At 43.3% G+C, this 27,205-nt stretch overlaps 1 protein-coding gene and 1 pseudogene across 2 annotated transcripts in view; one reads left to right on the top strand and one right to left on the bottom strand.

Moving 5' to 3' along the window:
• Window positions 1–331: 331 nt before the first annotated feature.
• The window catches only part of NFE2L3 (NFE2 like bZIP transcription factor 3), a 34,124-nt gene continuing 7,250 nt past the window's right edge, over window positions 332–27,205 (top strand). The window contains exons 1-3 of one of the 2 annotated variants that reach the window (XM_017655206.3): window positions 334–1,124; window positions 20,754–20,933; window positions 26,556–26,639. In XM_017655206.3, the coding sequence (XP_017510695.3) occupies window positions 582–1,124; window positions 20,754–20,933; window positions 26,556–26,639 (807 nt within the window). In that variant the 5' untranslated portion in view covers window positions 334–581. Of the gene's footprint in view, window positions 1,125–20,753; window positions 20,934–26,555; window positions 26,640–27,205 lie in introns of both variants that reach the window. The other variant, XM_017655207.3, reaches the window with a different exon arrangement.
• Window positions 15,718–16,345, bottom strand: LOC118974158 (ubiquitin-conjugating enzyme E2 D1-like; annotated as a pseudogene).

Genomic DNA, 27,205 nt, shown 5'->3' with positions numbered 1-27,205 from the left:
GCCGCTCAGTGCCTCAGATTTTCCCCTAGTCTACACATCCGATGCCTTCCCACCCACCTTTACCCGATCTCTACTCCTACTCCACGCGTTCAACTACGAGTGACAGACCGCCGGCCTCGGCGTGGGGGTCACTTTGCGCCCAGAACAACTACTGCTCACAGAAAGCTTTGCGTTGCCCCCAGTAAAATGCTTTGCGCTGGGGAGCCCCGGGAGCTCCGCCCCGTGCGGGCCCCTCCCACGGGCGCAGGCCCGGGGCTGCCATGGGCGTGTCTTCGGCTGTGGCGCCCGCGGCCCTGGGCGGGGCCCGGCCGCAGGGCGCGCCCGCGGAGCTGACAGGCGCGCAGGTGGCTCCTCCTCCGCTTCTCCTGGGCCCCAGGCACCGTGCCCATTGCCGGGGGAACGCCTTTGTGCCCTGCTCCGGGAGTCCGCGACGGCCGCTGCGCGCCCAGGTCCATTGTTTCGCTTCTCTGGCTCTTCCGGGCAGGTGTCCGCAGCGGCGCGCGGGGCCCGCACGTGCCTAGCGGCGGCTGGAACTCTGAAACCCGCGGGCGCCGGCGGGGCGTCCCCGGGCTCGGCCGGACATGAAGTACCTGAAGCCGTGGTGGTCGGACGGCGGCGGCCTCCTGCACTTCACTATCCTATTGAGCTTGGCGGGGCTCCGCCTGGACCTGGACCTCTACCTACTGCTCCCGCCGCCCACCCTGCTTCGGGATGAGCTGCTGCTCGGGTGCGGCCCGACGACCTCCGCCTGCGCGCTCAGCCCCTTCCCCGCCTTGGGAGGGTGGGGGCCCTTGGACCAGCTGCACCTCAAAGGCCCGGAGCCGGACTCCGTGGGTCAGCTGCTGCGGGAGGTGCGCGCGCTGGGGGTCCCCTTCGTCCCGCGCACCCGAGTAGATGCGTGGCTGGTGCACTGTGTGGCGGCCGGGGACGCCGACGGGGCTCACGGGCTGCTCGGCTCCGCAGCAGCCTCCTCCGCAGAAGTGGGCGGCGGCGGCCCGGTGGCTCCAGGGGGAGGCGGGGACCCCCGAGCGGCTCCGAGTAGCCCCTTGGCCGCCGGGGAGGAGGAGAAGGCACCAGCGGAACCGACGGCTGAAGTGCCCGACGCCGGTGGACGCACGAATGAGGTAACGTGAGAGCAGGGACGCGAGCACGGTGCTGGCCAGGGCCTGGGACGGTAGTGACAGATCCAGGGAAAGGAGGTGCCATCTGCTCTCGCCTTCCACCCTCAGCTACCGGGGGGTTGTAGGATCGCAGACGACACTGAGCCTCCTTGTGAATCCCAACGAAGGATGTTAGTGCTGTCTCTGTGGCTTTCAGGTTTTTGAGAAAGAAGTGGGCGTGTCCCCGTTGGTTGTATCATCGTTGGTTGTAGAAGACACCTTTCCTGTGTTTGCTGGCTATCAAGGGTAATTTGGAAGTGAGGAGGGGAGAAGGGAACTTGGTGATTTCCTTGCCCTCTGTTGTCGTTCAGTGCCTCGTGTACGCTGAGATGTCTTTCGGGAACCCATTCCCGACCCGGAGAATCGGGAGGATCTAAAGGAGGCCGTGGCCTCCGGGAGAAATTCCTTATAACCACGCTCCCGGCCTCACGTGATGGGCCCCTGCCCAGACTGTAACCCAACTGCAGCTCGCTTTTGCTGTTTCCGTGGGTTAAGGAGCCGTGGTGTATGCCCAGGCCGAGGCCAGCTGGCCGACAGTCCCGCAGTGACCTAACCATTCCCCGCTCCTAACAATCCGACTCCCTTCTGAAACTTTTGTAACCCCTTATTAGTATAACGAAAACAGGTACCCAGACATTCACCTAGTGACTTAACAAGGTCCCTTTGGTTTATGGGTTCAAATTCTTTGGTGGTTTCCTTTTGAGACGAAGTTCACCAAGATCGGTTGATTGAAATACCTGGGGCTCCCAATGGCCTGTTGAAGATCAAGAACACTTCATACCAATTTCCACAAAATCACTGTATCCAAAGTTCCTTCAAAGGGACCTTTCTAATTCTCTGTTGGCACAAACCTTAGTGTTAACTGTCGGTATCATCAGCCAGGGCTTCTTGGAAGCCTGTTTTTGTGGAGTGCGATCTTATGCAAAATGGGAATTGGGGCTAGACAGGTTTGGTTGCTGCTCTTCAGAATTGCCCTGTTTGTGTGTAGGCAGTTGCCAGACGAGCTTCTCCACCCTCTCCTGAGGGGTCATTGTGCCAAGGAGCTTGTGATTCACTGTTATGCAGATCTGATCCCTTCCTCTTCCTGGAGCCAGAACTAATGGGGTGGGAGTTAGTGGGAGTCTTGGTGGGCCCAGTCCCAAACGGTATGAAGTTTTTCCCACTCATTTCATCCCATCCCGAGCCTCTTCTGAATCCTTTTCCCGAAGTGGCGTGTGCAGCACTGCTGCATGTCCCAATTCTGTAACGTGCGGGGGAAAAGCCCAGTGCTGTTTGCTGTACCAAATGGCACCCCGCTCCCCCTCACAGCGGGATGCCGAAGGCCTGTAAAGCCTAGGGGGACCTGGAGGGAGGTGAGGCTTTTAGCTCGGCCAGGATTTCCTTCGCCTTCCCAGTGTGATACCTGCCAGTAATACCTATTTAGACCAGCACACCTGCTTTGGGGGAAGTTTTGGAGGCCTAGGCTCAGCCAGATTTCATTGAAGGCATTGAGCTTGGGGCCACCATGCTCCTGGCCTTTCCTTCCCCCTGCTGGCATGTGTGGACCTGCTGGACTATGGCAGCTGCTTGGCCAACCTGGTTGTGTTTATTCTGGTGATGATTAGCTGTTAGGCACCTCTCAGTTTTCACAGTCAATTCACCTTTATTGGTAATCCCTTTTTACATCAACCTTACACAGGCTAGGTATTCAAATCTAGATTGTACTTAAGGAAAATAGGGGCTCAGTAAAGTTAGGGGACTTGTCTAAAGCGACACAGTTAACTAGTGCTGGAAGTGGGGCTGTAACGTAGGCTTCCTGACTCCTATACTGCCACATTAATTAAGCGCCTGCACTGTATTCAGGTTCTCTGGACAAGCCTGCACTAGAAGAGGGTGATGCCCCCACTCCTGCCTGGGACTACTGCTTTCCAGTGCTGGATTGACTTTTAAAAGCAGACTGTACAATCCATAATGGGGATTACAATTTGCAACCATGACTCTGGGAGAAAATGGGCTGAGAAAACAGCACTGGTTTTGCAATCAGCAAACCTGGGTTTGGGGGCATCACTTATTAATGTGCCCTTATAAAGCTTTAATCATTCCAAGTCGCAGTGTCTCATCTGTCAAGTGGGAGAGTAATGCTTACCTTAGCGGTGTTGTGCCAATTAAATGAGAAAAGCATGTGCGACAGGCCAGCCCAGTGCCTGTAATTGTTCTCTTCTTTGCCTCCGTCCTCAACCCAACCTCCTTAACCTATCCCCACTCACTTTATTTCTTTGTGTCTTGTCCGTCTGGCTTGGGTGCTTGCTTGTTGAGGGTGTGGGGTGTTTTGGAGCCAGACTGTTTGGTTTTGAATCCCAGCTCTACCACTTAGAGCTCTGTGACCTTGGAAAAATGTCTTAACCTATCTGTGCTTCTTCATTTTCTTCACCAGCACAATGGGAATAATACAGATGCCATAGGGTTGTTGTAACAATTACACAATTCATTCCATGGAACAGGCTTAGAACTGTGCCTGTCACATCTTAAGTGCTTCAAAAATGTTAAGCTTAATAAATGTTAGCTACTGTTAACTTCAGGGGTAAGGGTGCTTTACTTCCTTGGAACATCACTGGTCAGTGTTGTTTTGTTTTTAAATAGATAATTGTGATGGTTTACATTTGAATTGACTTGGCTTTCCTAGGAGAAGTTTACTTGGGGCCACTGTGCTCCTGGCCTTTCCTTCCCCTGCTGGCATGTGTGGACCTGCTGGACTATGGCAGCTGCTTGGCCAACCTGGTTGTGTTTATTCTGGTGATGATTAGCTGTTTTTACGAAAGTCTGGTTTTACAGTATAATTTTCCACAATTTTTGTGCATGTACAAAAATATTTCGGAGTAGGGGATTTTCCAGGTATCAGAAGTGCTGCTTTGGTTTCGCTTCTTAGTGGGGGTTCATTGGCATCTGAAAACAAGACTCCGGAATTCCCCAAGGCGGACATGCTTCCCTTCCTGACCACCACCATTCACTCCCCACTGATTAAGCACGTGTTCTTCAGAATAACATACAGGTCAGTCAAAGCAGTGAAAAGTTTTCACAAATTTGACCGTGTAACTGTATTTGAAGATGGGCGACTGCTTACAGCCAGAATCTGTATTTCAGAGAGCTGTTGCCACTTTGAAACTGAGGGGGCTTGTGGTCATATTAAAGTCATTTCATGTCCTGGGACAGGAACCCTCTGCAGGGTAATGGGTCCAGCAGGACCTCTTGATGTGCTGCTCATTGGACTGGGTTTCTTAGGTCACAGGAAGAATCCAATACAATCACTAGCTGCTTCTAAGAGTAAAGGGAAGAGAAGGACGGTCCTTGATTGTTAAGGTAATTGTTTTTTCTTTCAAAAGCAGAAATAGTCCATCATGCCTGGGCAGTTGGAGAGATGAAATTTCAAGTACTTGCTGTTTTTTTTCACAACTGTGATACAGAAATAGTCTTATAATTACGTACATTGCAGTACAACAATGTTTTGCAGTCGCCTCGTCATTTTGCTTACTAAATGACATGCTAAAGATGCACCCATGACCTTCTTATGGGAAAGGATGGCATAGGTCACCATGTTGGTGTCCTAGGGCTACTGTGACAAAGTACCACAAACTGGGTGGCTTAAATAACAGAAATCTGTTGTCTTAGTTCTGGAGGCAAAAAGTTGGAGATCAGGGTGTCAGCAAGGTTGGTTTTTTTCTGAGGGCTATGCAGAGGAATCTGTTCCAGGCCTCTCTCCTAGCTTCTGGCAGTTTGCTGGCAATCTTTGGTGACCCTCAGTTTCCACTACCTTACCCCTGTCTCTGCCTTCATCTTCATATGGCATTCTCTCTGTATGTCTGTCTGTATCCAAATTTCCCCTTTAATAAGGACGCCAGTCAGAGTGGCTTAGGGGCCCACCGTGCTCATCTTAACTAATTATATCTGCAACAACCCAATTTCCAAGTAAGTTCACACTCTGAGTTACTGAGGGTTCTGACTTCAACATAAGATCTTTGAGAAAAACAATTAAATCCATTACACAGTCACCGTTTCCCTGTTCCTGGCAAACTTGGGGTGTACAGTTTGCTTATCAGGTAGGCTCCAGTTGTGGAAAGCTAAGTCCACTATTTCTGGAAGCAGCTGGCTTATGTGGAGGATCATTTCCAGCAGGAGTTGGTGTAAGCTCATGAGCACATCTGAGGGTTTTGCTGGCTTCAAGTGCAACAACCCTGAGGAACCTTAATTCAGACTTTTCCCGGGCAGTTCTTCACCTCATTCAGTAGGTTACAGAGCTACTCATCTCTGCAGTGTCCCTTGTCTCATTCTCCTCCTCTCCATTCCCCCTACTTCTCAGCTCAACTCAGAAATCAGAGTGCAGTGCCCAGGGCTCAGGCCCCACCCAGGACTCAGACTGGGCTAGTGGTCAGCTGTGCTGGCACTGGAGTTGCACCAGCTGGGACCGCTGTAGAGCTCATCTCTAGAGGCAGATCTCTGATTTATAATCTGGGGCACACTTCCCTAACCTCTCTTCACCTTGGTTCCCTTATCTGTAGAATGGGATGGTGAGAGTACCTCAGGGCACTGTTGTGAGGATTAAATGAGATGGTGCAAGTTCAGCAGTGTTGATACAGGTCAGCACACAGTAATGTTAGCTACTGTTGTGAATTAAGCTGGGGCTCTGTAGTGCCCCTTCCCCAGTTTATCCTTGTCCTTTCTACTGCCAAGTGCAGGTTTCCAAAGCATGCTTTAATCTTCACTTTCATTTGGGGAGCCTCCACAAGCTGCTCATTACCTGCCAATTGGTATTTTATCATTCAAGGCCCCCTGGTTTGACCAGTGTGTCCCAACTCCCCACCTGCCCAGCTGAGCTCATCTCCCACTTGAATCCTCTCCTATAGCCTACTTTTCAGGTAACATCCCTTTTCCCTAGGCAGCCCCATGCTTTTCTGCCTTTTAATCTGTTACATTTGTCCAGTGTGCCTCCTTTATTCCTCCCAAGTCTTGTACTTTTAAATTTTCAGGCTGATCTCAACTGTCACCTCATCTGTAAACACTTGCTGTGCTTCCTCTGAGCCCTGCTGCACACTGTAGAATTTCTTTCCTCTATGGGACTTGGCATCTTCTACTTTGAACTGCAGTATCTTGAGTGTGGAAACTGCGCTCACTGAACCTGCACATGGCACTCAGGGACAGGGCTAGGAGCAGACATAAGTTCAGGTGGTGTCTTGTCAAACAGCCCTCAGCCACCGTCCACACTGGCTTTGCAGGACTTCCAGGAGACCACGAGCTTAATTAAATTGGGCTTGTGTCCTTCAAGGCCAGAATCCCAACTAGAAAGTAGGTCAGATCTGAAATCCTGATGGTACATCAGACCATTTAATGCCAGTTTGAGTGGGCCAATACCTTCACAGCAACGCTCAGGGTAGTATTTAATTGAATAACTGGGTGTACTGTAGCCTGGCCATGTTGACACACACAACTAACCATCACAGCACCCTAGCTCCATCTCTTCCTGGGCAACCTCTGTGAGCCTTGGTTTCCAAATTGTAATCAGAACATTAACCTCTTTCTGAGAGAGTTCTTGTGAGGATGGAATAACACCCTATGTTAAAGGACTAGTACAGTTCTTGGCATGTTAGTAGATGTTCAACAGATGATTTGCTCTTACTGCCCCTTCAATCCCCAGGAAACTCATGTCCTCCAGCAGGAATTAACAGAAAGAGTAGGTCATGCTTGAGACCTGCTTTGATGGAAAGGAACTGTTCTCTCCCCATGGGGGGAAATCATACTGAAAATGGTTTAAAAAATGGATGGGGGTGCTCCATGCCAATATCAGACTGAGGAAGGAACATAATTGCCAACTCAAAATAGTTGAAGAAACAACAACAAATGTTGGCGAGGATGTGGAGAAAGGGGAACCCTCCTACCCTGCTGGTGGGAATGTAAATTAGTTCAACCATTGTGGAAAGCGGTATGGAGGTACTTCAAAAAACTAAAAATAGAAATACCATTTGACCCAGGAATTCCACTCCTAGGGATTTACCCTAAGAATGCAGCAGCCCAGTTTGAAAAAGACAGATGTACCCCTATGTTTATCACAGCACTATTTACAATAGCCAAGAAATGGAAGCAACCTAAGTGTCCGTCAGTAGATGAATGGATAAAGAAGAAGTGGTTCGTATACACAATGGAATATTATTCAGCCATAAGAAGACAACAAATCCTACCATTTGCAACAACATGGATGGAGCCAGAGTGTATTATGCTCAGTGAAATAAGCCAGGCAGAGAAAGACAAAAGTATCAAATGATTTCACTCATCTGTGGAGTATAACAACAAAGGATAAACTGAAGGAACAAAAACAGCAGCAGATTCACAGAACCCAAGAAAGGACTAACAGTTACCAAGGGGAAAGGGACTGGGGAGGATGGGTGGGAAGGGAGGAAGAAGGGGGGAAAAAAAAGGGCATTACTACTAGCAGACATAATGTAGGTGGGGGCACGGGGAAGGCAGTACAACACAGAGAAGACAAGTAGTGATTCTATAATATCTTACTACGCTAATGGACAGTGACTGTAATGGGGTATGTGGGGGGGACTTGGTGATGGGGGGAGTCTAGTAAACATAATGTTCCTCATGTGATTGTAGATTAATGATATCAAAATTTTTAAAAATAGTTGAAGAGCTGTTATGTACAGGAGACCTTGGACTTATTGAGGAGGCAGAACCCTGAAGGCTCATCCAAAGGTAGAATTTCCTAGCCTTTCTTCAGAGCCAGTTTTCCTGAAGGATGGTCCAGTGACTGCATCAGTTACCATGTTGCTTGTTAAAATGCAGATTTGGGGCCCTACCTCAGAGTGGCTGTGTCAGACCCTCGCACATGGGGCCTTGGAATCTGCAGTTTCCCAGACCTCCTTCTGATTCCTGTGCTGGCCCAAGCTTGACCCATAGTGATTCCAGTGGGTGCGTGGATGAAAGCAGGCCCTTCTGTGAATTTAAGGCCCAGAACAGCTTAAGAACTAGGCCATGACTACCTGCTTGGGCAGCGAGCCAGGGCTAGTGCACTGGTTAACCTCATGTTTTAAAGTTGAAACCAGGTCTCTCTAGCTCCTTGTTGGAGGTTAAGGAACTAGCTTGCTAGAAAAACTAATGACAAACACAGAAGTAGATTGCAATGCAGTTTAAAACTCATGCATAAGTTCTAGAACAGGCAAAGCAGAGGTAAAAAAGTCACAACAGGAGAGAATTTTCTGGGGAGGTAGACATGGTCTCTATCTCAACTGAGGTTCGCCTTAAGTGGGTGCCTCCATTTGTCAAAGTTGTACACAGCTACAGTTTATGCATTCCTGCCTGTGTTCCTCCTGCCTAAAAGATTGAATAATTCCATGGGGAGGGGGAAGAATTGATGTAAGAATGGCAGAATGTTTGGTAATTGTTGAAACTAGGTGATGGATACATGGAGGGTTTACTGTATATTCTGTTTTCTGTTTGTTTTATGTGTTTGCAATTTTTCATAATAAAATACCAAAACATATTACACATTTTGAAGGCCAGTTGGCCTATCCTACCTGCCAGCATAACCTAGCTGTAAATTAATGAATCATAAATGAATCCATGACCCCCCAACAAGTAGTTCCTCAGCCTGTACCAAGGGGTTACTTACATGAGAAGCAGCTCTTCTTTTTAAGTTAAGCTATCATTGATATGCCATTGAGAAGCAGCTCTTTTTAAAACCAAGGTCTGCAGCTGGAGCCCATGGCCTTGCCTCCTCCTGGGTGTGGAGGCTCCTGTTTGGAAGCACTGGCTTCTTGGAATACCTGGCTTCTGGTGGGCAGTCACTTAGACTACTTCGTTTTGGCTGCATGGAGGACGCCTGCCAATTTTTTTAGCTGCCTCTCTGCGTCCTCCAGCAGCCTTCACAAGTGAGGTTAGCCTATATTGCACGTTATTATGGAACATTTCAGGCGTATATTACAAGTATAGAGAATGGCAGATTCTCTTCACTTGTAGAGTCGTGGAGCCAGCCCTCTGTCCCTGTCATCTGACTTTAACAGTTAACTATTCACGGCCAGTCTTGCTTCACCTGTAACTCCCACTTCCCCATCCCCCATTATTTTGAAACAAATCCCAGACGTCATTTCTTGTGAATCTTGTGCCTTCTTTTTGGGGGGACTTACTGGCAAAGAGAAGAGAAAAACCCTGCTCTTTTTTTTTCTTACTCTTCCCGGTACCTTCATTGAATCAGAAAACCTTTTGTAAGTATTTCAGTATATATGTCTAATATATAAGGACTCTTCTAAACATAACCACATGCCATTAGCATACCTAGAAGAACAATCAACAATAATTCTTTAAAACCACCAGATATCCAGTCAGTATTCAAATTCTCCAATTATCTCATGAATGGTTTTTCCATGGTTGGTTTGTTGGATTCATAATCTGAAGAAAATACACACCTTGCAGTGTAGCCAGATGTTTTGCATGATAAAATGGTATTCAGACAGACAGGAAGGAACTTCATTTATTCATATGGAGTCAACTCTTCCCACCCTTGCTATGCTAATTTGTGTGACTCAAGTGGGAGCCAGCATGGGTAGTGGTGGTGCAGTTGGTAGGAAGCAAAATTTACCTCAGATCGCCCACATTGAGGGACTTCATGAATGACTCCTTACAGAAACAACCAGGGGTGTTGGAGCACCTGGAAATTATTAGTTGGAAGGGCTGAGAGAGTGTCACCTGGGTAGGTGAGGAGGGGCCATTGTTGCGGCTGAAGTGGGAGAAATGCCCTGGCCTCTCTCTTGATCAACCTCCAGGCTTCTGCCCTGCCTCCCTCTAGTGAACCCAGCCCCTGGAAGCAAAGCAGCCAGCACAGGAGCCACGGAGTGTGCAGGGGACAGCTTCTGGGAGACATGTGGATCTGGAGGGGCAAACAGGAACCAGTACAGGGCCTGAGAGCTGGCTATGAAGTAAAATGCCTGCAGACACACCTGGTTCTCTCACTTCCTAGCTGTGTGACTTAAGGCAAGTTGCTTAACCTCTCAGTGCCTCAGTTTCCTCCTCTGTACAAAGAGATAGCAACAATTACCTACCCTGCAGGGATGCTGAGCAACTTAAGTGAGATCATGGATGCGGTGCCTGGTCCACAGCGAGTGCTCAATAAATGGGAGCTATTAATTATTATAAACTGCTATTAAGAACCATCCAGGCCAAACAGGGCACAGTCTCTCTTTATCTGGCTCCTCATTTCTCTCTAGACCTGATGATCCAGCTTCCTCTGATATCATCCTTCTCATAGGCACCACACTGTTCTTTGTCTTTGAAGGTTCATCAAACCCTAAAGGTCAAAGCAGGTCTCAGTCCTTCCTCCCCCACATGAATAAATGAAACAGTCAGCCAAGCCAGCTGGGACTGTTCACAAAAAAGTTTTTTCAGGGTCAAACTCTTCATCACACTATTCAGGTCCCAATACAGTATAGTAAGTATAGATTTAGAAGTCATGTTGCTCAGTTATCAGGAACTTTAAAGATTAGCAAGCAGAAGAGACAAGCCCAACTTTGCTCCTTTCTTCCCCTTCCCACTACCTCCATTGACTCAAAACCTTTTTGCAAGGCTCTGCCCATTACGTCAGTGGCAAAGGTGAATAATAGCTAGAAGACAGGTGTCATAACTGTACAGCTCAGTAGGAAAGAAAAGGTCCTGGGATGTTAGAGACAGGAGAACCCAGTTTTAGCTAAGCATCCCAAATGGAGAAGGTTCTGGATCCATACAGAGAAGGGGGTGGGCTGTTTCCCAGCAAAGAGGGCTGTGGTGGGGAGGGCATTTCTAGAAAGTTCTAGTTCAGTACAAGTCACTGGATTCGGAGTTGTGATTAAGTGCCCCAGCTCACAAGTTTATGATGGCTTCCTATGGCAGATGTGGAAACTTTATTTTTTCTTCTTGAGTCCCAGCCTCACAAGAGTAAAAATCACCTACACACAAATAAAAAGTAATGATGGGTTTAACTTACTCATTCTTTAAATTGAACATATAAATCATCAGTATATACAACAGTACTTATAAAACACATGCATACTGTATCTCAGCTCCTTGTCTTTAAGTTGAGAAAAACATGAAATAAGGGAGCAAAGAGGTAATAATTACTGGCTACCAGGAGCTGGTATCACTTTCTCTTGACATCTGATTAATTGCAACTCTTCATAATAAAAAAACAGAGAAAGGAGTAGTAATTAATGTCTGTATTGCATCTTAAATGTATAAAGTGCTTTTCCTCAACTAATTCCTTAAAATGTGAATTAGGAAATACTACCCCCCCCCTTTTTTTTCCCCACCGATGAGAAAACTGAGGATCAAAGTGGCCCAAGTCCACACAGCTTGTGGTCATACGATCAGCCAATTTTACTCAGCTGTGTTTGGACCTTGTGCCCTCCTGGCCATAAGGCTGTTGTGGGGCCTTGCAGACTGCAAATTATATTACAAGTGCAATAGGCCTTTTTCAGTTTCTAGTCTAGAGAGAAATATATCCTCCACCCTTCCCTGCCTTGAGATTCTGGTCTCTTCTTGCCAAGATAAGATTGGTGTCACAAGTTGGACTCTGGGAAGGGGACTTGAGACTGAGAGTATGCAGGATGTTTTAACAGGAAGTATCCTTGAGAGCTGCAGGAGTGGACAGGAGGACAAGAAAGCAGGAGTGGACAGAAGCTGAAGTCAAGCTGTGATGCAGCCTCAGGAAACCAGGAGCTCTGGGGCTAGGGTGCTATATCATGGTTGTCCCACATTGGGCCTGTGGCCAGGCCTTTATACCCTCTTTGCTCAGTCATGGCATGTGGGTGCCCTGGGAAGGGTATGTGTGACCTTGGGTGGAGTGGCTCTCAGCAGTTGAGGCCTTCTGCCTGCAGGTCCTGCCCAACAGCTGCCACAAGTCCTTCCTTGGGGGGGTCTGGGTTGCACAGCTCCATGTGCATCACACTAACTTGGGGGAAATTCTTACTCATCACTTCTTACTCATCACTTCTTAAAACAATATTTCTGTTAGCTTTGTAGTAGGCTTGCAATTAATGATAGTTAAATGAATAAGTTAAGTACTAGCTAAGAAAATACTTATTGAATCCCCAAGGCTGTATAAATTGAAGTACCTTTCTTCCCCAGGTATGTGGAATTCAGTCAACATTTGCCAGCTGGCCATCAAAATTCTTGATAGTTATGCAGTCTCCTCTTCCCCCCATGGTCTCATAGATAGGACGACCATTTGAGATAGTCTTGGTTTGTGCCTACTGCCCACTTAATTGTTAATAGGCCCTCTTACTCTCTCAAAAGCACACCAGTTAAGGTGACCAATTGTATAGCCAGCTATTCATGGCCCCTGGAGTGTCAACTGGAAAGGGCCCTCTTAGGAAATCAGGTATTAAACACTGAAGCCACTTGCTCCAGATCTCACCTTCTGCCCCTCCTGCCTCTATGTGGCTAAAGAGAAAGAGGAAATAAGTACAGGCAGCAGAGCTCAAATCCCTGCTCTGACCATGACCTTCCTTCCTGGGCTCTATTTTAAGCTCCACATGCCTCCAACTTTAGGAGCACTCAGGCATTCCCTTACATTTTGAATCGGCCCCCCACTTCAGTCTACAGCCCTGCTTTCTGTCTCCACAGTCAACCACTTGTTTCATATGTACATTGAAATCTCCAAGATGATAGATGCAAATGAGGTGGATTTTCGGCCTTTTAATTAAGACTAGAAATTATCTTAAATTAGAAATTCTGGAGCATATTAGCTGGGTAGTTCTCGTTTAGGGTCTCATGAAATGGTAATAAAGATGTTGGGTGGGTTGCATTTATCTGAAGGCTCGTTTGGGCCTGGAGTGTCTGCTTCCACGATGGATCACTCAACATGGCTGTTGGTGGAGGCCTCAGTTCTTTGCCAGGTAGGCCTCCCCTACGTGTTAGATGTCCTTTCAAGATGAGCACTGTCTTTCACCAGAACAAGTGATCAGAGGCAGAACAAGGAGGGAAGCACAGTGCTATCCCATCACTTCCATCCTATTCATTTGTTAGGAGCAATTCACTTAGTCCAGCCCCGACTCAAGGGAAAAGAAATTAACTTCACCTCTTGAAGAAAAGTATATGGACATATTTTAAAATCATTAATGTTCCATATCCATTTCTACTTTTTAAAAGTATCCTTCAAAAATAAGAACAGATAGATCTTCCTACTGCCAAATCCTCAAATATATTCTTGGATCTGCTTTCTACTCCTTACCTTGAAATAAAGGCTTTAATTTTCCTCTGTCAAAATCAGTCCTGCTACTTGTACTTTGGAGTCCATCCTCTGTTGCCTCCCAGAGGGCCTTGCTCTGCAGTTATCTTTTCTCCTAAATTATTCCCTTACAAGCATTACTCTAGTATCTCTCACCTTCAAAACAAAACAGTGAGCTGACCCATTTCTCTACTCACTTCATAGTCAAAATTCTTTAAAGAATGGTCTATGTACTGTTTCCAAATGGTCCCCTCCTATTTACACTTCCACACAGTATCATTAGGTCTCTATCCTCAGCTTGTGTGACCTCCAAGCAGCATTCAAAACAGTTAACCACTCCATTCTTCTTAAAATACTTTGGGATTCCAAGACATTGCTGTCCCCTAGCTGTCCCCTGTGCCTCAGGTCCTGTCCTCTTCAGTCCCTTTGCTGGCTTCTCTGCCTGACCTCTGAACATTGTGGCTCCTTGGCCAGTGCTGAGCCCCTTCTGGCTTTGTACTTGCTTCCTGGAATCTCATTTGTTTCTATGGATTTTTTTTTTTCAAGTTTCAAAAACTTTAATAAAGAAAAAAAAAAGACACTTCCAAAAGTAAATGCCACACAAATGAAAGTTTTTTTAAAAAGTGAAGATATTCAAGAAACAAAACCCTTTGCTATCAAAATTTACTAAATACTTTAATGATGTTGTGTTCAAATTCTGAGTGAATGTTTCTTATAACAATATAGCTAATAAAGAGGTGCTTTTCATGATATGGCTGTTTCAAGACATTACTTAATATGGTTACTTTTTAGACCTGTTATTTTCTTAAGCATCCATTTCACAATTCATTTAATTATTTTACATTCATTTATAAAAACACATTTTCTAACAACGGGTTATGTTGTGCTTTAATAATCATGAACCATGGTAAAATACTTAAGTGATTTAAATGCTTTGCTAATGACTACACCCGTCACAGATTCTTGCACACATATACAGCTACTGCAGTATCAGAGGAGCAACAACTCTTCTTAGAAATGACACTCAAGTTTGGTAAACATGTGAATAATTAGAGATGTATTTTTTTCCAAGTTAAAATACTTTAACTTTCTAGCTTTCTTTAAAACCTGCAAGGTAACCTATTTAAATCACTTTTAACTGGCAATTTATAATAACAGAAGAAAGTATCATTTTAGAATTTTCTTTATAATTTCTATAGCAAAAAATGGGTGTCCTCTTTCAAATTGTGATGGCACTAAAATTCTATTTTAGAAACTTTAGATTTTAACATGTGAAAAAATACAGTGTCAGTTACATCTAGGGGACATTTTAATGACAACCTAATTATTCTTCTGGTCCATAAAGACTTTTCTTCAGTGTGGGTGACACTGCCTTATACTCATCTCAGTATATTAGTAAATAATCCATTTTAGATGTGATCCAAGGCAAACCCCAACTTATTCTAAATTCTCTTCTATAACAAGGGACCAATATCATCCTTCAGACTGACAATTTAGTAAACAGATATAAATCTAAAGCAGTAAGATTTATAAAATTAATAGTGATGAATGCCAAATACAACACCTCATTCTCACAATTTTGCATTAACTTTCATGCAAGATTTTATAGTTTTGAACCTTACTTATAGATAACTTAATTTTTTATCTTTTTAAGTAATGAAGACAAATAGTAGAAAAAGCATTTTATTTATATGGAAAAAGCTACATTAAGATCTGTAAAAGGTGTCAATATAATATTGCCTATACAGAAAAAATTCAAATGTGAATAGCAACAAATAAAAGTTACACATCTTCCTACTTAGTGCAATTATTTCACATTGCAGTAAAGTTAAGTCAAGTATAACAAAATCAAACAAGTGTTTCTCCATAATCAGTATACTGAGAATTACAGTGAAAGATCATTTCAGATTTAAATCTGCAGTTGACCTACAGAATACCCTAAGACAAGGGAGATAGACAGTTAATTCATTTAATTAATCAGTTGTTGCGTTTTTTCAATACTGTTCACAGGAAAAATGTAATGAGTTGACATACACGTAAATAGAATATATTTAGTCTATACAGTAAAAAAATACAAATTATAAAGTGAACTAACAAAGAATGAAATCTGAATACAGATTTATAAAACTGACGACATCTTAGACAACACACACAGTATTTCTCATGTAAAAACATCTAGTTTCGGTAAAAAATAATTTGGTTACTTTTCAGATACATTGTAGATCTTGTAAGCTGAAGATGCAGATGTCCAAGTATCTTAAAAACCATAAATGTCTTTCTCAATGCATACAAATGATAACTGCTCTCATCACAGTCTTAAGGGTATTTTTGGAAGTTTGTCTTGCTTCAGAAATACATTTAAAATGGGTAAAAATCAAAGGATTTCATGGTACAATGAAACAGTAAACAGTGCTCAATTTACTGCTAATGTTGAAAAAAACCTAGATTTTACAGTACTCTGGTATATATGAAAAATTTTTTGATTTTACATTGCATATTTCTGAGTCCATTCTCTTGCATGTCTGTTGTATTTTTCTTTGTCTGATTTATAGATTTGTGCAATATCTGGTACTAAGGGGTCATCAGGATTAGGATCACAAAGTAGAGAACATATGGACAATAGAACTTTTGATACAGTCAGAGCCGGTGACCACTGTGACGTCAGGATATCAAGACAAATACTTCCATTACTGTTTATATTTGAACGGTAAATTTTTGTTGTGAAAGCAATGGTCATCTCCCACAGGTCCAGCTGAACAGTGAGCAGGTGGGTCACGTTGCAGATCACTTAATTCCTGTGCAGTGCCCGCCGGCCCGGACCCCCCTCCCCTCCCGTGCGCTCTCGGCGCGCCTCTCGGGACCACCGCCCGGGTCAGCGTGGGCAGGTTGCCGAAGCGAGCCGCGCCGCCCCGGGCCTGGCCCTGGCACTCACTTTCTGAATCCGCTTCAGCGCGATGGGTCAGGGAGGGCGGCGGGGACACCGGCCGGCGGGGGGCGGCTGCGGGCTCGGGGGCGTGCGGTGGTCGCGGGCCCGGCTCGCCTCTCGCTGGCTGGCTCCCGGCGCCGGTGCCCACTCCGTTGGATTTTTTTTTTTTCATGTTCCCAGTTTGCACATACTGTTCAAACCTTTGCTCTAAATTCTAGATTCTTATCTCAGCAGTGCAATGGATATTTCTGCTTGACTCCTCACATCTCAAATCTAATATATCTAAAATGGAGGAACTGTTTTCCCTTTTAAACTGTTCTCTCCATAACTGTCCACCAAATTATTCAAGCCAGAAATCTAGGAGTCATTCTTTTTTTAATTGAAGTATCACTGATACACAATCTTATATTGGTTTCAAGTATACAACCCAGTAGTTCAGCAGTTACTCACATTAGTAAATCCTCACCCCCACTAATGTGGTTACTGTCAACACAGAAAGATGTTAACAGAATCACTAACCGTATAATTCTTCCCTGTTCTTTTTCTTCCATTTCCATCATCAAACCCTGTCTATTTTTTCTTCACAATTATATCATGGATTCTTCCACTTCTCTGTTATGGACAACTTTTTTCCAGACTGCATTTACTCTTAAATTATTGCAGTACCCTCCCATCTGGTCTCCCCACTTACATGCTTGCATTTCTGCAGATTAGATGGGAGGAGATGAGTAAAAATGATCTTATATTACTACCCAATAAGAAACAGACTAACACCCCATTAGAAAAATGGGCAGGGCACACAGACAGTTCACAGAAAAGGAAATACCGTTACTTTTAAACTTGTGAAAGATATTCAACCTCACTTACAATAAGAGAAATATAAAAATTACAATGAGGTACTAGTTTTCATTTGTTACACTGCAAAAGTTTTTGAAGGGCTATTGGGAAGAAACCATCAAATCAAAAACCCTACATATCTGTTGACTCAGCATAAATTCTAGGAATTCATGACACCTGCACATGCATGCAAAGTATGTATAAGGACATTTTAATATTGTTTGCTATAAGAAAAGACTGGAAACAACTAAATATCAACCATTAAGAAGCTAATTAAGTACATTATGATAACAAGCAAATGAGTACACTGTTGGGATATTTTTTATGCTTTGAATACGTTCCTCTCCTCTTTTCACACAGCTCTCTCTGTAGACCTCAGCTAAAATATCACACCCCCGAAGGCCTTCTCTAATCATTCTTTCTAAAGTAGGTCCTCTCTCTCCTTTTTTTCACTTACCATATCTTGCAGTTATTTTGTTAGTTCACTTGTATTTTGGGCTCCCTCTCCCTGTAGAATGTAAGCTCTGAATGGGCAGTCTGAATAGGTTTTTTTTCACTATTGTATCCCTAGCATCTAGTTTTATATTTGGCACTCAGTATGTATTGATTGAATGAATGACTAAAATAACTGAGTGACTGTTGAACCTCAAATGACATCATCTTTATTGGTGAAATACTAAAAGCACTCAATACATGAGCAAGGTAAGAATGTCAGGTGTGATGATGTGATTTAAATACATATTTGGTCTTCATGCCCCTCTCTGGCCCAGAGCTTCCCAAATGCTTGGAATTTCCCAAGTGGTAAGAGCAAAGAGCCTCTCTTGTCACAATATTTGGTCTTTTGTCCTCAGTTCTTGAATTAGCTCTGTTACCTGAAAGGTAGGAGTATCTTGTTATTGATAACAAGTCCCTTTCAGTCAGACCTTTGTAATGTTAATAAGGTAACTTTTGGATAGTCCCTCAGGATGGGGGCTGGTTGCCATGGGAACCAACTGTGTGATTAGAGAGTTGGAACTTTCAGCGCCCTCTCCTCTCCCAGACCTCTGGAGAAGCAAGAGCAATTGGGAATTGAGTTCTATCACCAATGAATGATTATTTAGTCAATCATGCTTATTTATTGAAGCCTCCATAAAAACCTAGAAGAATAGGGTTCAGAGAGCTTCTAGATTGGTGAACACGTGGAGGTGCTGGAAGTGGCACACCCAGAGGAGGGCATAGAAGTTCTGTGCCCCTTCCTGCATATCTTGGTCTATGCATCTGGTTGTTACTTTTATAATAAGATGGTAATGTACTAAGTAAAATGTTTTCCTGAGATCTTTGAATCACACTGGCAAACTAATCAAACTCAAGGATGGGGTTGTGGGAACCTCTGATTTACAGCCAGTTGGTCAGAAGCACAGGTAATAACTTGGACTTGCAGCTGGCATCTGAAGCAGGGAAGGGGGCAGTCTTGTGAAACTGAGCCCTTAACCTTTGGGATCTGACCCTGTGTCAGAATTGAGTTAAACTACAGGGCACCCATAGTGTCCCAGAATTGCTTAGTGTGTGGAAAACCCACACATCTAGTGTCAGAAGTGAGGTTGTGTTGCAGTAGAGTATTTAGAGGAGAGATGCAGAGAGTTATGCCATCAGGTATCATTGTTTCTATTGAACATTATTCTGGAATCATAACCAAAGCAATAAGACAAGAAAATATAAGAAATGTAAATACCCCTCCATTTTAGTGAGACAGATAGGTAAGAAACAAAATCATGATGTCAGCTGTTGCTAAATGCTATGGGAAAAATATAAAGCAAAATAAGGGAGATAGACATTGGGATGAAATGGGAGAGGTACTTTTTTGTTGAGAGTGCTTAAGAAAGAAAAATGAGATAGTAGTATTTGAATAGGAACCTGAAGGAAGCCATGGGTGGTCAAGGGAGTGGGGAGCAGAGGGAGACCCTTACAAGCAGCAGGAACAGCAGATACAGGGTGGGAGGAGGGAGCATGCTTGGTGTGCCTGAGGCTGAGCCTTGGGGCATTGCCATGTTTCAAAATGGTGAAAATGAAGAATCAGCAAAGGAGTAGTTGGAGATGTAAGAGAATAAAGAGAGAAGGTACTTGGATGCCAGGTGAAGAACTTTTTTCCAGGAAGAGGGAACAACTAAGTGAAATGTTGCTGATGTGTTGGGTAAGATGAGGACAGAGTACCGTCTGACTTGGGAGACTTTGATGAGCTGTTCCAGTGGAGTAGTGGGGGCAAAGTCCCCACTGGAATAGGTTCAGGAGAGAATACATGGAGTCCAGAGGACTCCGGAGGATCGTGCCATGAAAGGGAGCAGGAAAATGGGATGCAACCAAGGAATAGATTTTTTTAAATGGGAGGGTTTTTTTTGTTAGTAAGCATAAAATGATGGGAATTATCCAATAGACAGGAAACAACAGTCGCTCAGAAAAGTGGGTAGAGTAACAGGAGTGTCCTTAAGCTCCAGAGCAGGATTGTGTGTGGAGAGATTGAAGTAGGAACAAAACGGACATCCACAGGGTCAGGAAGGAAGGCTGAGTATGTCAGAGAATTAGGTACGGTTAACAGCAGCATGCAAAACCAAGCAGAGCACCAGCAGATCATTTTCTGCTCTTGCTTTTTTTCCTTACTCTTGGCATCTTTGAGATTTCCATTTCTTTGACCTATGCATGTTTGTTTTTTTTGGTTCCTTAAGATTAACATTTCTGTGGGTTAGTGGTGGGAGTAGTGCGGTCCTTGAGTCAGTCCAGGGTGTTGTGATGCTGGAAGAGAGAAATTAAAAATAGATCCTTTGAAAGAGTTTGAGAAGCCATGATGTATGTTAGAAGGGAAAAAAATTATACAGAGAGATTCTAACGTCATAATTGAATGTATCAGTATATACAGCGTATGCCATCTGGTAGCTATTTGAATGTTTATAACAAAAAGTTTATAATAAAAAGTGAAAAGACTCATCTGGGTAAATAAGCATAGTTGAAAATATTTATGGAGAAGTTAATTTAAGCTTTGTTGTTGACTTTATTTTTTCAAAATAAAAGTATATTTACCTTTTTCTTGATTGTAAAAGAATTTTGTATTTGTTGTAAAATACTCCAACAGAACAGAAATGTATGAACCGAAATCAACTCTTTTTATGCACCCTGCCTCAACCCCTCCCACCTTTCAGAGAGAACCACAATTAATACTTTGTAGTAATATGTTCCAGATTTTTCAGTGTTAGCTTCCAACTTAGTGGTTTGATTTACTTTCAGGAGACAACTAAATAAAAACTGCCTGCTAGCAACACTGATTTCCAAATCTAACCAAATTTGTAAATATTTTAAACTAAGGGGCTTTATAAATGCATATAATTTAAATTATGCAGATTAAAACAGCTTGTCTCAAAGTGAGTTCCTAAGGACAGGACACAGAACTGATCTTTGTTTCAGAATTAAGTATTTCTTTGATACTGAAATAATGAAATGTCAGTCTCAGCTTCTGGCTGTGGGTTTTTACGATCACTGACCAGTACATACAATGCAGTTTAAAATTTTTTTTACTTATTTGATGAAATACATACAGACTTCTACTTAACACATTTTTGGGGTTCTTAATTTATAGGAAAATGAGGTACTGAGAGAGAGGTATGAAGCTATGGATCACAGTTCCCAGTATGAGGGAAATGAGCAAAGGTTGTCAGCCCAGAAGGAAAAATCCCTACAGCAGGAGAATGAAGATGAAAATAAAATAGCAGATAAACGTGATGGGGAGGCAGAAAAGACTTCTGAATCTAGAAATGAGGTAAGCATGTTATATGTTAGAATATCCCCACCATACCATTTTGCCTTTAAGGTAGGTTTTATGGTTTTGGAAATTTGTGTTGAGAATGAATTTTGCATATAAGTGCCCCCCCACCCCAAGAAAATCTCATATATGAAAATACATGTGGGAGTGATTGGTTTACAAAGGAATCAGTCCATAGAATTACTTATCTCAGTTAAACTCAAGATTGTGTATGTGTATACGTGTGTACATAATACACACCCCTCCAGGAAATTGCTTGCTGGTTTTCTTAGTTGTGCTTGACATGGCAAGAGATAAGGAGATGGCTGGGATCCTGAACTGAAGAATCCTCAACCAGCCATCTGAAGAGGCAGCCAGGCTGGGTAGGTCTGAGCAAGTGAGCCGGAGGTTGCTGGAGGCAAATCAGCCTCAAAACCAACCAGGGCTTGGACTGGAATCCTCACTAGTCTCCCGATAGGTCATGCTGAATGGGCATCCAGGAGCCCATTTTGTACCTTTAGCCAGGGCCATTGGGACACCCTCCTTGGTTCCTCTGTGTCTAACCATGCTCTTCAGAGATGAGAAGAGGTACAGAAAGATGAACTCCAGGGGCCTGGTGGAGAGGGATGGATTCTTCTGTAGTTTGTGCTTCCCATCTTCTCACTTGGGCCATACTTTGGTTTTGACTCATCCCTGCTAGGCCCCACCCACAAACCTGGTAAACAAATGCTCCAAAGACTGGCCTGGAGGGTCCATGCCTGGAGGGTCCACAGACCTTTCCACATTTAGCACTTCTACCTGGAAGAACACCCTTGCAGGTCTTGCGCTGGTGGTTCTCAGCCATGACTTGCCCCAGGTGGAGTTTGGGCCTCAAAGCATGGGCCCTTCTCAGACAGCTGGTCGTCATCACTATAGCCTTGCCCATGTGATATTACATCAAATGTTACATGATTGATGGGAGTGAAACAAAAAAACAGCTTTTCTGTCTTTGCCCACCCACCATTCCTGAACATGTCACCTCACCTAGCCTATTATTCTTCCCTACACCTTGGGTGAAATCTAGGGCAGGCCCCATGACTTTCTGATAATCAGATTAAAATCTGCCTGTTCATCTCAGTGCAGCAACTCATCGATATAAGCCAGTGTAATTCTCAGACTCTGAACTGAAATTCAGCTTCTTCCCTCCTCTTGTCTCATCTGCTGCAGCCTCAAAGCCTGGTTGAAGTGGAAAAGGGTGTAAGTGGCCTATTCCTCTATTGCCCCAATTCCTCTTCCCTTACCCGTTAGGCTGTCTTCCTGGAAGTGAGGATGTAACGGGGTGGTAAGGCTCAGGAAAGGTGTTACCTACTGGCGCCAATCTGACACTAGTTTCCCTGGACTATGGGTGTATTAACAGCTTCCTTGTTGGATGGTACAGCCCTTTGATTTCAGTAGTTCTTCAGACACTCCCGCCCCACAGCTGGGAGTACTGCACCCACCCTTCTGTAAAGGACAAACGCACCCCCACCTCGCCTCTAGGAGTCCTCCCTGCATTTTCAGTGGCATACACCTCACCTCTCCACGTAGCACTCAAGCATGAGCTGGCTCTCAGGAGCTGTTCCTGGAAACCTGCACCTCATCGCCTTCAACAGACCAATCAGCTCCCAAACTAATTGCAGCCCTTACTCAGCCTCTTGACCTCTGTTTCTCAAGATGGAACATGCATCCACTGTTTTCCCCGAACTGCAGGAAATGCACACATTTCTAAGTGGTGTCCTTGAGTCCCTTTTTTGCTAGTTGTCAGGTGAGTGGGGTGGGGAGCTCACCCCAAAGGACCCATCTATTTTAACTTCCTAACCTCTCAGGCTTCAGCCTTTTTTAAAGCCTTCAGTTATGTGAGGGCCCCCTTACAGCATCACATTTCACCCTGAAATGGGAAAGTGTTTACACCAGCCTGTGCTTTTACCCACTGGTATTCTCCCTAGGCCTTGTATTTCCCAGTGATTCATGCACCCTTGAGTGGCCTTAACCTCCTCACCCCCCCGCTCGTTCCACCATCACACACATCATATTGTCACATCAATGCCAGTGGACTTGTATATTAACAAAATATTGAAAGAACCATATGTATTTTGCAGGAGACATTACAGCCCACTTTCCCAAGTGCCTTACGGGCATCTCTTTTGGGGGACATGCTTTTAACCAGTCTGCTGCTTCACTGTAGGTAGATTTCTGCTATTGATTCATTTTTATCCTAGGTATGTCATTGCCTTTACTACCTCACTGGGCTTCCCAGAGAAGTGGGAACTGTGTTTTCTACTTTGAATTACCTATAGTCTTACTGTTGCTATATACATATTCGCTCCTTACATACCAGTGAGGAGATAGATGAAGTATGGAGAGCTTCCTTGGAGAATTTAAAATACAATTTGATGTTTGAACTGTAACAAAATTTTCCTGAAACAAATTAATCAGTCAAAGCAGGGCATTTGTGCCTTATTTCTTAAATCAGTCTTGGCTCCTCATTTCGTACTTCTGACCTGTATCAGTCTTGTTTAAGTCACGTTTACACCACATCTTTGTGTATGGCACATTACACATTTCTTACAGGAAGTTTCTGACAACATTTGTCTAGCTCTTCTACTGAAATGTTACTTGGTAGGTGCTCAGTTTGCTGAAGTAAAGAAAACAGAAAGGAGTTGTCTGTGACCACAGTGAATCACTAGCTTTTATTCCTGTTCTTTGGGGTGACAGAAATACTTAGGATGACTGACGTCATTTGCTCCTTAACAGTGACTTCTTTCTACCCGACTGCAGAGCTAGAATTATACTATCAGCTATTAATGAAGAATAAATACACAGTATAGGTAGGCTAACTGGTCTGAAAACATTTTCTTCTCACTAAAGACAAGTTGAGTTTTTAAATATTTCATCTTTTAAAAGATGTCTTATAAAGTTAAATGTTTGTCCACCATATTTGAATACTCCTAGTGATCTCTGTTCAAAATGCAGTGAATTCTTGACCCCAAGTAGAACTGAATTTTATGTGAAGGTTTAGGAAAGAGAATTCTAAGAGTCTGACTAAAGATTGATCATTTCTTGACAATCTGAGTTGAACCTAAAGTATGAAATGTATCTTAATGGATTAATTGTAACAATGGCTTGGCTATCCATTTCTGTGGAAGATCTGTACCCAGCTGAACAGGAAAGATTTAGCAATTAAATTTTGAAATGGATTAACCACATTCTGTGAAACCAAATGTCTCATAATTGTTCTGTAAAATTTCTTAAGTGTGGTAGACAAAGAACTCTGCTGCACAGTGACTTCAAACAGCATGCTGTCCACAGGTTAGGACAAGGCACCTGCTGCTAACATTTTGAAGAGGAGGGAGGGGGATTTTTTAAACAGAGGTGAGGACAGTTTTAAGGGAAACACCAAGCAACAGGGAGGTGCCTAGGGACTGGCAACAACGTGAAGCCATTGCCACCATCAGGGCAGAAAGGGAATGTGGGGAGGCACAGAGCTCAGGGAAAGCTGGAACTGAGAGACTCAGCAGAGCCATTCTCAAAAGCATTGTCTTGCTGCTTCTGTCTCCTGCCTGTCTCCCCTGCACCCAGAGGCTGGGTTGGTAGGGGTTAGCCCCCCAGCCTGCCATCTCCATGAACAGTGAAGAAGAGAGAAGAATAGGTCTAATGTTTAATGAAATGTAGTTTTGACTAGCCTGAACAATCAGTACATAATTCATTTTAAGCAGAATGATTGTCATAGCTTATTTCCATGTTCTAAATATGAAGGCTTTCTTTTCTGCAAACGTTGCGCACCATTTAGGATTACTTTCAGAAGAATCCAGATTTGTGTTTATGTTACTCATTCTCACATACTTTATGACCATTAGCAAATTTTGGTCAGTGGTTGGCTGGGATTAATGGATCATGTTTGGGGTCACTAATAGAACATTTCTGAAATTAGGAATCATTTTAATAATTCAGTTAGCAAAGAAGTTTGCTATTCACTAAGAATGCAGAATTTGCCAGTTAAAGAGCAAGAAATCTTATCCAGCAATTTACCTTAAATAGCCCTATAACATCCATAGAAGCACAGAATGCCTTACACTCATCCGTCGTATTATGGCCTTGAAAAATGGCATCATAGAACCTAGTTGTTATCAAAACAAATATTTATAAACCTATACCTCAGTCCAGTTGGGCTGAATCTTCAAAAAAGTAAACCCTAAAGTAAAGTTAGGGGTGGGAGGGATACACCACACAAATCAGGAACTTGGTTAACATGTAGGTATATCCCCCCCCCATGACACAGCAAAAACAGAAATCCTGGATAAAATATAATGGATAATTTTTAAATGCACATTGGGAGTCAAAGACAAGAAAGGAAACTCTATAGATATAACAAAGGTACTCAAATCTAGAATTGAAGATAATCAGGTACCAAAGCTGAAGCGCCCCAAGGAGGAACTGAATCCAGTATTCATGACAGAGACAGAGGTTGACTGGATGGGAAATGAGGTCTTGAGCCCATACCTAGGGTACCTGAGTTCTCTGCTTACAGCTCAGAATGTTTAAAGGCTCTTCTGTTAGGTGATAGGGGTCTAAGGACAATTCTAGCCATTGGCTTGGAGACAAGCAAGGAAGCTTGTCTATTTACCCTTTAGAAATAGAACCCCAAATGGGCCTCAAAGCCATATATATAGTCTGAATCCACACTGTCACTATCAAGCATCCTGAAACAAGAAAGCAAGGTCTAGAAAGTGATACAAAACTGGTCCTTGCAAAGAACACAAAACTACCTCCTAGTTAGTTGCTAAACTTGGTTTGTGGGATCCCAACAAGATAAGCTCACCTTTAAGTATAAAAGAAAAATTGATAGTGATAGAATGAGAAAATCCAAATTATTTCTAATAGGAGTCACAGGAGAGGCCGTCAGTATTCAGAGTTTATGGCAAAATATTACCAAAATTAAAACAATTTTATGACTCAGAATAAATACAAATTAGGTTCTGATTTGATCATTTCACACATCAAAGTGCAATGGCAGGACAACAAAGGGAAAAAAAGTTAAAATTAACCTGAGGGAAAAAATGAGACTGATAGCAAGCATATCAATGGTAGTAAATGCCACAGGCAGTAGTACTGAGGGAAACATAAAACCCAATCATCTTACCAGGTAAACTGTCTGTTAGCATGAAGGCAGAATAATTGCACATTACAAAAACTTAAAAGAGTTTACTACTTGTAGATCTCTCTAGAAAGAACTATCAAACTAAACCCTGAAGTTCAGCAGGAAATGAAGCAGTATGAGTAAGTTGTTAATAAAACATTTTGGTAAATCGAAGTATGTATTTGTAAAAATCATGTCATTTTGTGACCAATCTGGAGTGTCACCTGTGGAGGGGCAAAATAAGGTGGAACTAAAATGACAGCCAAAAGATGGAAGATGGTTAGGGCAGGAGTTAAAGATTCTTGTTTAAGGAACGATTCTTGTTTAAAATACTGAGTACTTAAAGAGGAGTCAAATGGAAAAATTCCAAACTAGGGACAAAAAATTTAGTATGGACTTAATACCTGATTATCCTTTCAAGATAAAAGCCCCAAGACAACCAGTTCAGTTTTTTTTACTTGAATGATGTGCAATTTTTTCTACAGAGATATCTAAATGGGACAGATGCATCTTTCTCTCTGGATGGCTTATTTCAGCTACTTTCATCACAGCCTGAAAATTCACTGGAGGTAATTGGAACCTTGCTTTTTCCTTGTAGGAATATGTCTGCACTGACCTGTGTGTGACTGACTACAATACAACCCTTTTACTTGAATGACATAAAGTAATACTTATGTAAAATATCTGTTATCATTTAAGCACACACACACTAATCCTTTTTATAAGAAATAGTTCAACTTTGGAGGTTTAGCAGAATATATATATACTGTTCCTCCTTCCAAATAATCACAAGGTATAATCAAATTTATAAAGTTCCTATTGAATAAAAATGACTAAACATTTGACGAACTAAGGCATAGGTTCACTTTCCTGGTAGCGTTTGTGTCTTGACTTCATTATGCTGTCTGTTTATTTGCTTTCAAAAAGACATCCCATCCCTGCAGACCACTTCACTATAGCTGTTATCCATAACCTTCTGCAGTAAGGATTTAGATTGCGAACAGCTAGGATGAGAACTGCATCTTAAAAAGTACCAAATCAGTTATTAGACTGATTTAACAAGATCAGCTTTTATGTAACCTATTAATGAAGCTTTCTAAATTTGCATATTCAGAGAACAGATCTCCCCCCAAGT

This window comes from Manis javanica, chromosome 6 (assembly GCF_040802235.1).
Source record: "Manis javanica isolate MJ-LG chromosome 6, MJ_LKY, whole genome shotgun sequence".
Classification (NCBI taxonomy): Eukaryota; Metazoa; Chordata; class Mammalia; order Pholidota; family Manidae; genus Manis; species Manis javanica.
This window is presented reverse-complemented; position numbering and strand designations above follow the sequence as displayed.